Source organism: Sinohyriopsis cumingii, chromosome 9 (genome assembly GCF_028554795.1).
Source record: "Sinohyriopsis cumingii isolate HCF-2022 chromosome 9, ASM2855479v2, whole genome shotgun sequence".
Taxonomy (NCBI): Eukaryota; Metazoa; Mollusca; class Bivalvia; order Unionida; family Unionidae; genus Sinohyriopsis; species Sinohyriopsis cumingii.
The window spans coordinates 119,985,675-119,996,596 of record NC_142969.1 but is presented as its reverse complement, the minus strand read 5'-3'; the positions used below and the strand labels follow the sequence as shown (position 1 = coordinate 119,996,596).

Sequence of the window (10,922 nt, the reverse complement as noted above, 5' to 3'; positions counted from 1 at the left end):
CACCACATCAAAACTAGTGGCAAAATACACAGGGATAACTCAAATAGGGATATATAGAATGTGTGTCACTAGGTACAAATAACAAAAACCCACAAAAACAAACAAAAAGCGAAGGAACTAACACACATCAACCAGTAATAATCTAAACGTTCACAACAACTTTGGATACAGAAGTAATAAATAAATGAATAGGCATAGTATGATCCTAAATATGGAATCAGAAATACGATAAAAATCCTACAATGAAACTGCTCGGGTATCAATATAAATAGACCAGGAATTAATTCATAAAATAAATCAGGAACAAGCTAAACCTAATATAATATGCATCCACCTGTACGAAAAGCCAAATCATATTCCGAAAATCCCAGGATATGCAATATGCTATTTTAAGTACAGACCACATGGGAAGAAGGAGGCGGACCGAAAATTTTCGTCAGCGACGCCATTTCGTGTCAGACTCTAGTCTAGAACATCAAACAATTAAAATAAACACTGGTAGCAGGTCAATCACAATAACCAACTCAATAAATAACTGACTCAGATTGGTGATAAAATCACACCGAAAGTTACACTAATATTGCAAACAAACTAGAGATTAAGAAATTGAGTGTGTAGATTTTAATGTCTATCGCTATTGCAAACAAACTAGAGATTAAGAAATTGAGTGTGTAGATTTTAATGTCTATCGCGATCAATGGGGATGGACCTACATAAATAGAAGAGGTAGAATGTCGAGATGGGTCACTACTTCCAGCCTGGTTGTACTAAAAAATGGATGCTGTCTACATGTACTCCCAAACACGTTGAAATAGCCGAGTGGGTGTTGGATCAAACAAATGCAATAGGAAGCGACCACTTTACTATTAATTGCTCTTCAAATTAAACCAAATTAAACCAATGAAAAATACCAGACATTAATTTATTCAACCAAAACATATTTGAAGATGTTTCCTCGACGGCTGCGCAATCCATTCGCAAAACGAGAGTGTGAGGGGTCAAACAGACAGTGCCTTGATAGAACGACATATGTAAAAAAGTCATAAGGAAAAAAAGAAGCCCTTAACAATAGGTTCAGACATTCTAAAACTCCCATAGATTTCCTTGTTTCTAAAGATAAAGAAACCTGAAACGTCATTCTCAGTTCTAAACTTACTTCATGGAAACATTTCTGATCATCACTAAACCATAGAAAAACTCTGAAAAGGTATGGACGAAAATTCAGAAAATTAGGGGGAAAATACCTTTATAACCCCCAAAACTGTGTGAATCACAAAATAAAGAAAAATCCGACAAAATGACAGAACTATTTGTCGGCATGAGCAGAAATGCAAACAACTCCACGGCTTTCTCAAATCACCGAAACCGGGTGGAAAAGAATACCCCATACGTTCACAGAATGGGAGTAAACACAAAAGTTCATTAAATACAGACTATATACTATATATGAATGGAGAAAAGCGCTTAGCCATTAAACCACCGGCAACAATTCATTATCCCAAAATAAAGTGACTTTAGCAACAAAAGAGCCACTATAGACGAACTTATTCGCTCGAAGTCCAGCATAAAAATAGTTTGCAATTCTAAAAGGAAATGAAACGGAAATATAAAGGTGTTTCTTGATCTGGAATAGCTTATGATCTTACGTGACAAAGAGAATAATTGTTAAACTTAACCACTAAGGATTAACAGGAAACATCCAAAATTGGATCGTAAATTTCCTAACAGGTCGAAAACTCCAAACAAGAGTAGGATACCAATTATCAGACTTACACGAGCTTGAGAATGGTACTCCGCAAGGCAGTGTACTTAGTCTCACTCTTTTCAACATAATGATCGATGACCTAGAACAGTTCATTGATCATTCCCGTCTGGACCTGTCGCAGCTTGGCGACCGACGTCATTGGAGTAAGGAAACCCGGTAAACAGTCCAGTGAAACTGTGGTTGGCGATATGCAGGCTAGTCTAGATGGGATTGGAAAATTGGCTGATACATGAGGCTTCAGATTATCTTCGTGAAAAAATATCAGAGTACTGTTTATGCCCAGAAATAAAAATAATATAAGGACGACTAAAGAATATTAAAATAACCCTTTAATCAAATTTGAAGAAACAACAACATCTAAAATCTTGGGGTTGGTATTTGATAAGCACCTTACATGGGGCGAACCTACAGCTAAGCTGGAGGAGACGACGTATATGGCCAACTCACCGAACTCGTCGCTAATTAAAGTAACTAAGTCTTGCCTTTTATCGTTGATCATGTGCAAAGAACAATGCAGAGTATTACAAAGTGGACAAGTTAATGGATGCCATCAGCTTGATGGAAAGAATGCAGCACCTCCTGGGCCAGGTGGAGGAGATGGAGTGTTACTACCACAAGAGGCATCAAAAGAGGGATATCACATAATTGCGAATTGTTAAGTAATTTATTCGAAAGGTGTTGGATGAGATATTAATTTAGATAAGGCGGATGAATAGAGGCGCGAGAGAGAATGAAGAATGCTGAATGAGAATTTTACGCGGGTGTCTTCAAGACTTGCCAGCTTGGAATACGGTTTGGATCTAGGATGAGGAGGAAAAGGAAGACGGTTGTAGGAATAAGGAAGCAAACAAGCTAATTTAGGCTTGTGTTCTCCGCTATGACAACTTGGCTCCAAAGGTGAGAGGTCGGTGGTACTAGATCCGGGAGGTGTAATGACCACCAATAAAGAGTGGTGGCAGACAACTTTATCAGGGCCACACATATCGCTAGAACTGAGGTATACCACTGTAATAAATTATTTCCGATTTGTGTTTTATGTTTGTGTAGTTTTTGTCCAATCTATGTCCATGTTTACAATTAAAACTTAAAAAGTTTTATCTCGTTGTGATTGAATAGTATATTTGTGTGTGTACGCAAGGGTTTGGCTTTTTCTATCAACATTCCTACCCGTGTGTAATAGTATAATATGTTTATATGAGAGGGGATAGAATTTCTATAAACGCTACTATCGTAGTTTGATAATAAAGTATGTTTATGCAAGGGTATAGTTTGTCAATAAACACTTCTACCTTTGCGTGTGTGTTTATTTCATCTCCCTTCTGTCATAGTATTTCTTTTTTTGTAAGTATGATGTGTGTATAAACGTTCAAGCTCTTTTTTGTTAGAGAGAAGACGTGGGTGTTGGATTGTAATAAAAGGGAGTTACTGGATTGGGTTGGTGGGTGGGTATATGTGTTAGATTCTATGTTTGACACTATAAGTTTGTTTGACCTTATAAATGTCTCACCCTATATATATTTCGTGACTGCTTAATATCCATAGACAATTTTAAGAAAGGATTTCACGTATGACCTCTGGTTCTAGCATTTTGACCTAAGGCGCAATGTTCATTCCCGTATGACAACCTACGACGTAATGTTAATTTCTCTATGACAACCTGCGACGTAATGTTAATTCCCGTATGACGCCCAATCGGCTCATAATGCTACAGAGTTTTGACTTCAGTAACTAAAAAGTAAAGTGAATGCCGTTTCTTTTAGCTTAGACCAAATCACACGTTTCTAAATTAGCGTTCTGCTTTATTGCCAAAATCCAGATTTGATAATAACTCTAATGATCACCACCAGAGCGCATTATTGCCTCTTATCTTAGATAATTAAATATCAGATATTCTAATTGACACGATTCGATAATAGTGTGGAACTTGTTTTGGATGACAACATACGGAAGCCCCAAGAAGTGATCTCTAACGAGAGATGGTCGCGTAATGCAAGTTCATCACTATTAAATCACAATACGTGTTTCTCTCCGGACTGTTCGTCTCTGAAAATGTGTTCTTAGCACAGATCCGACTGTAATTTTAAATCAGACGAATATTTTTGTTTTTTTTTTAATTAAAAAAATGTGTTTAATAGAAAATGTTTGCTTACACTAATTTTTTATAATCAGCGTGGACACTGTTACACTCAACTCGATATTTCAGTTTCAATGATAAGGTGTTCTTATTTGATCAAGGAGTGTATATGACCTGCGTAAAACTCAGGTAAAATATCTATCTATCTCTCTATCTATCTATCTATCTATCTATCTATCCATCCATCCCTCCATCCATCCATATATCCACCTCTCTATCACCTTATCGTTTCATTCTTTTACGAGCTTGTTTCAGAACTATGACAATAGACACCATATGAATTGTAATGATGTAAATTTCCGTCGATCTATAAAAAGCACATTAATTTGGGCCAAAGAACAATTAATTATATTTATGCGGACAGGTGCTTGTTAAATCGCTATACTGCAATCATTTATAATGATTGTATCAGGAAAGGAAGTGATTCTTAATTAAGCCTTCCTTTATATAGCCGCTAGACGACTAGAAAAGGGAAGGTTAAATTCTATTTATGTCGGAACTATCAGACCTGAGGTTTTCCAGAATCGTTTATTTGGAAATCTAGTAGTCAAGTTTTGGAACCAAGTTCTAATCATCGAAGAATCTAATTAGTCTGCATTTTTCCTGCAAGATTGAAAATATAAGGGACTCCGAGATTGAATTTGGAAGAAATTCTCTCGTAAAACATTTATCCAAGGGACCGAATGTCTGGAAAGTCAACGGACACAATTCTGGCGGTAGAAGCAAACAACGCTTGAAAGCACAAGGTATTTGCGTCAATTTCATGTAATTCGTTGATACCAATATAACGATTTGCTTGAATTTATTTACTTATATTTGCAAGAATTTATTTGTTTAAATTCGCATATCAATATTCTTGATATGAGTATAACTGTGTTTGAGTTCATCTATATGAATTCGTACAATGATCTTCTTTATATAATTTTGACGAATTGTTTGAATTTGCCGTCTTGATTGTTATAGGAATCTAAGAATTTCATGCATTACTTTAGTTGACATGAGTTACGAGAATCCGTGTGAATTCTCCGATCTTAGATGATTTCACGTATGAGAAAGACTTGAATGTGTGTATGCGCTGAAAATAACGTAGTTATGGCATATAATGAATTTCATTCATTCGTGTAATTGAGACGAGAACGGAACTGCTATGTCTCATGTAATGTTTATGGTAATCAGTGATGAAATAGCCATTAGGAAGTACAGTAATCTTGTGAAATATCTGACAGAAGATTTTGGTTGCTTCTCTGTCTATTTTGAAAGGGGAAATAGCTCCACTGACGTATACACTTACTTACTGATCCAACTATCTACGTATCTACGTACTCATGTATCCACCTACTCACACGAAGTTTGAGGGCCGAAAAAGGCGAGACAGTAGCGAGGTCGAAGAAGGAAAAAGGCGAAATGACCTAGAGGAACAAGCACAATGAAGTTCGAGTGGACTGGAATAAGCATGTTATGAAGTTGTACAAGGCAATGACTTCGATTGTTAACTCGATTATATGATGAACCAATTATATCATTTAAAACAGATCGGCTATTTATATAAATATGTTTGTGCTTGAAATTCGCTGAATGATTTATTTCAAAGAGAGCTGTATCTTAATTTAATGTATTATCACAGTCTTTATGTAATTGATTAAATTGTTGGATTTCATGTACGGGGACTCGTGTCATTTTGTTCTAGATATCTGTTCAGATCTCTATTTATTCCACATATACGTTTCACACTTAATATTAATATTTACTCGATCCGGGCAATAACACCGAGAGCGATCATCTCCAAGATAACGAGAACCGAATAAAGCAGACACCTTATAAGAAGATACAATCCGCCAATCATCACCACCCACCAGCACCTCTACAAGAAGCTTTATTTATTCCAGTCATATGACATACAATGACTTATGATAAGAGGAATACAATGTTAGCAATATGGAGGATACCGTCAGCTACATGTATAAAATAAACATTAGATATAACCCAATTATTTTTCTTGCTGAAACTCAGCACAAATTTAAGCACATATATTCTTTGCTGTGTAATAAATTAATTATGGTAGCAGAGTCGATGATGTGCAAAGAAATGGAGAAGGAAAAAAAAACATCAAACACTAATCTGATGTTTGTCAAACAAAACTTTCAGTTAGATCGGTGTGTTTTCTAATGCTAGAATGTAGCACATGATAAATATTGTTTAAAACATGTGATAATTTTGATTCGGAAAATAAATAAACCTTATCACGATTTATCGTAACAGTGTGCTAACTCAAATGTCATGACAACTGCATTACATCATGTCGTTATTTATGATTTCTGGTAAAACCTTCAGCGCTGGAAAGTATGTTTTAGCAGCCTACATCGGCATCAACACCTCAGTTCAGAGCCACAATAGACTAAAACTCTTTTCATTGCAAACAAATGGGGGGAAAACATGTCACACAATGAAGAATAACATCTCATACATTCCCGTAACATACTTGTTCATTACAGTATATTGTGAGAGAAAGTAACATATATATAACTCTTGTAATATCGGTTGACCTATCTTTTGTCATAACTTGTATTGGGTATTAAGCAGTGACCTAATTCCTGTCATAACTAGTTTTGGGTATTCGGCAGTGACCTAACTCTTGTCATAACTAGTATTGGTTATTAAGCAGTTTCCAAATTCATGTCATAACTAGTACTGGGTATTCGGTAGCTACGATGTCGTAGCCTCAACTTGAATTGTTGTGGTCGAGGCTACGAACCGATCCCATATAATGTAATGGAGCAAATAAAATCATCACTAAAGTCAGAAAACAAACAGTGTAGAAATCAACTACATAAGTATAATTATGCTGTGAAAGAAGTTTGGCTTATTTTGAATTTATTAAGCCCTTACACGATAAAATAAATTGGCATGGTTACTCTAACCTTATCCTGTCCGCCAGATAACGCGAGACTCTCGCCGTGACCGCTTTTCTACGTAAGGCTTGCCAGACAATATTTTGGATATTCTACGCTATATTATTATCAATCAAGTGGCGAATAATCGCTTCTTGGTGGAATTTCAAAGTTGCCGATAAACGTATTTACTTTTAATGCGCAAAATTTCTGACCCAAACGGCGCCAAATTTTTGCTACAATTTGTTTACATTTCCAAATAAGGCGTCAATGTGCTTATATGGCACACAAACAAACGAGGCTGAGAACGGAAATAATCATTATTTGAAATAATATGGCGGACGATCAAAACGAAAATATCGGCAAAAAAAGGTAAACGAGATTTTACAACTATTTCTACAATGATTTTCGATACTTCCGGTATTACATAAGAGGACTACTCAATTTATTGGATTATATGCAAGAAATATGTTTAAAGTGTTATTATCAGGCTAAAAGAGCGCCGGGTGTGAATCACACCCGGCTTGCTCCCTTAACACGTATATGCTCATGTTAGTACCCTGTCCACGAGGTAGGAGTAAGGGTACTAATATTAGTACTAGGTATTCGGCAGTGAATTAACTCTACAGTGGTTGTATACTATTTCTTCAAAATATGAGTGTCTACCAAAGTATGCTTGACGGGAAGCAAACATGTTAGTTAAATGGAGTGCTAAGTAAAAATATATACCTTTAACCTATCTAAAGTTGAGGCCTTGACAATTTAAATATATACCTTTAACCTATCTAAAGTTGAGGCCTTGACAATTTAAATATATACCTTTAACCTATCTAAAGTTGAGGCCTTGACAATTTAAATATATACCTTTAACCTATCTAAAGTTGAGGCCTTGACAATTTAAATATATACCTTTAACCTATCTAAAGTTGAGGCCTTGACAATTTAAATATATACCTTTAACCTATCTAAAGTTGAGGCCTTGACAATTTAAATATATACCTTTAACCTATCTAAAGTTGAGGCCTTGACAATTTAAATATATACCTTTAACCTATCTAAAGTTGAGGCCTTGACAATTTAAATATATACCTTTAACCTATCTAAAGTTGAGGCCTTGACAATTTAAATATATACCTTTAACCTATCTAAAGTTGAGGCCTTGACAATTTAAATATATACCTTTAACCTATCTAAAGTTGAGGCCTTGACAGTTTCAATTATATGGCTCGTTACAACATAGTTTACTCCAAAATAAGGACAGCTAGCTATTGTAGACTACCTCTTCTACGCAACAGCATCACCACTGCCCCAACTCGATCCTCTCATCTGGTGACACTTTTACACATTTGAAAGCATTAACACAGTACTTTAATCTGTTTTCCATTGGTTGGATCACACTCTTTATATAATTGTTGACATCGGAAAAGAGATTTCAGTTCTATCAGCAAATATAAAGACTGATATCGTAATAAATAAAATAGCAAATTTATATAAGCACAATCGGATGAACAGACAGTAATACAAATCATTTTCTTGTATTTGCCAATTGCAGGTATAAGAAATACAAGTAAGGCCTACATGTAGAATAATACTCAGTTTAGTGGATATGCATATAGCTTCGCTATTACGAAATAAAAATAATATAAAATCAGCTTTTGTAGTACAGAATTGCAAACACAGGTAGTTCCCAATTCCTACTTTCAAACGTTCTTCAAATGTTTGTCATAAATGTTTACTAAAGAGTGAGAGAAGTTATGAGCTACATGATTTTTTGCCTCCTAAATATGTATTTTTATGTCTTTCTTTGTAATAAAATGATTTGACTGCCCCATTAAAAACAGATTACAAAATAAAGGGAACATCTATCCCCCCCTCCCCGCCTTAAGATGAAATGAATATAATTCTTGAAATATTTTCCTTTCTTCCCTTTATTTGACTTATGAAATGAAATATAGGTCATACCTTTAAAGAAATCTTGTGTGATAATAAGGTATCTGGGGACTTTGCTGACAATTATTAGTTCAAATCATAGTTTGAAAGCTTTGGGCGCCCGATCGAAATAGATATAACGGTATTCTGCCACTGTTCCTCGAGGAGGCTTACTATCAGTTGACTGATAAGGCTCGGAGAACACATAGGCATATTACTCCTGCAAGACGATAGATCAAACTATGATTTTAATAGGGATTGTTTCCACATTTGCCCCGACCATCTTTTGGTTCTGTGGGGTTGGGGGTTATGTGGACGATGTTGTTGCCAAGAGACAGACGCCTCAAGGGGATACGACCCTCGCCCAGCTTCGTTACCTGATTGAAGAAAATAAGAGCATGCGTCAGAATCTGCTCTCAAGAGTGGAGAGAATGAACGAGGATGCGAGAAGGATAAGCGTATCGATAGGTACGATACTAATACTAATGTTTACCTTAATTTTAGAATTTGAATATCTGCAACGTTTGTTGGAAAGGTGGATCAAGTGGTTGTGTTTCCTTTCTTTTCTTCTTTTCAAATAGTGATTCATCGAATTGTCCACGAATGTGTCAAATGTTATAGATAGTAAAGTATTGGAATCGGATGCTTTCTTACAAAACACTATAAAAATAATACGGAAACTCAAAAAGAAATTTCAGAACTTTTGAACAAATGGTCAAAAATAATATCAAGTACATATAAAGGACGCATGAATACATACGTGTATGCTTCATCCGTAGAAAATGGAAACTGCAAAAGTTTACATTTGTATACTACTATGACGACGTTATTGACATCTTGAAAATATCAATACATCTACATTCCTGCGAATTTAGCTGATAGGATACTTAATCGTTAACTTTCAAAAAATTGTGCAAATTGTTCTGGCTGAAGGAAAGATAATATGTAAATGTTCTAAATGAGAATGAGTCAGAAATCCCCCTGTCGACACATTTACATCAAGTATGGAAATCTGGCTAAACAAAGAAACCAAGAAGACAATTAATTTATGCTGTTGTTAAATAACAGCTTTCGTTCTTTGCATCACATGCTACGATGTTATCCTATCTAATTGTTTGCTCCAAAGGTTTCATACAAAAGTGAAATTATACATAGATGATATGTAAAAGATGGTTGTGGGATTTATCAAGTAGCGTAACATGTTTATAACATAAAGTCTTCCAAGATATTCAGTTCTTTTATTTCCACACCTTTATAACTAGATTGTCCTCGTTATTTTCAGTTCCTTGCACGTGTACCACGTGGGTTAATACGTCAGCAAGCTTCAACCAATCAGTGGCCTTTACAGCCTGGATGAACATATCTTCATACGGCTTCTCCTCCTCGGTGAGGGCCGCTCAATTTCCGATTGTGATTACAAATATTGGTTTTGGCTACAATGCTGCTAACTCCTCCTTTACCGCTCCAGTGTCTGGGCTGTACGAATTTTCATTGGCTATCTATATGGAATTAAAGCACTATGTTGGCCTGCAGGTAGTACAGAACGGCAAACCGATTCTGCGCACTAGAACCGGAAACTATTACACTTTCCACATGGCCAGCAATTCTGCAATTGTAAAAGCTACCGTCGGAGACCGGTTTTGGGTTGAACACTCTGGGGAAAGTGACTCGAGTGCGGTGTATGGGCAAGAAGTAACCACTTTTAGTGGATATTTAATAAAAGAATTGTGAAACTATATATTTCTAAATATGGATTTTTGGCTTTTAAAAGCCAATTTTGCAGATATTAAGATGCTTTTAAATAAATTATATGAAGGATATTCGCTTTTTCTTTTCGTCTTTCTCCTCTCCGTTCTCTACCCCATCTATATGAAATATAACTCGTCAGCATATTTTGGTCACAAGTGAAAAAATGAACGCAATAATTAGGAAAAAACCCTGCTCCAAATGAGCCGCTCCAAGGTGATTTTAAAGCACCCCCCCCCATCCCCCCAAAAAACTCAAACTCCAACGCTCCCAAACCTATTTTCCCAAGTTACCAAAAAGCTTGGGTAACTCAAACAGACGCACCAAGGGAGTCTTCTGCTCTCAATGAAACGATTTCACAAACAGCATAAGCCGTCTACCGAATACTAAATGGTTATCGTACATACCATTCATTTTAAATACGACTAAGATGCAAAATTATGAGCGGGTTATTGAACCT

General features: G+C 35.9%; 1 protein-coding gene across 1 annotated transcript; it reads left to right on the top strand.

Moving 5' to 3' along the window:
* The first annotated feature begins 8,868 nt into the window (after nucleotides 1-8,868).
* LOC149792590 (complement C1q and tumor necrosis factor-related protein 9B-like) lies at nucleotides 8,869-10,447 on the top strand. The gene is made up of 2 exons (XM_089969588.1): nucleotides 8,869-9,184; nucleotides 9,999-10,447. The coding sequence occupies exons 1-2, from the start codon at nucleotides 8,959-8,961 to the stop codon at nucleotides 10,445-10,447; spliced, it is 675 nt and encodes a 224-aa protein (XP_089825714.1). The 5' UTR covers nucleotides 8,869-8,958.
* Nucleotides 10,448-10,922: the final 475 nt, after the last annotated feature.

What these genes read in the sequence shown, in the direction of transcription:
- LOC149792590 (XM_089969588.1), top strand. Translation starts at nt 8,959, where the DNA reads ATGATTTTAATAGGGATTGTTTCCACATTTGCCCCGACCATCTTTTGG. An exon ending in AAGGATAAGCGTATCGATAG is followed by an intron (nt 9,185 to 9,998) that starts GTACGATACTAA and finishes CGTTATTTTCAG; the next exon opens with TTCCTTGCACGTGTACCACG.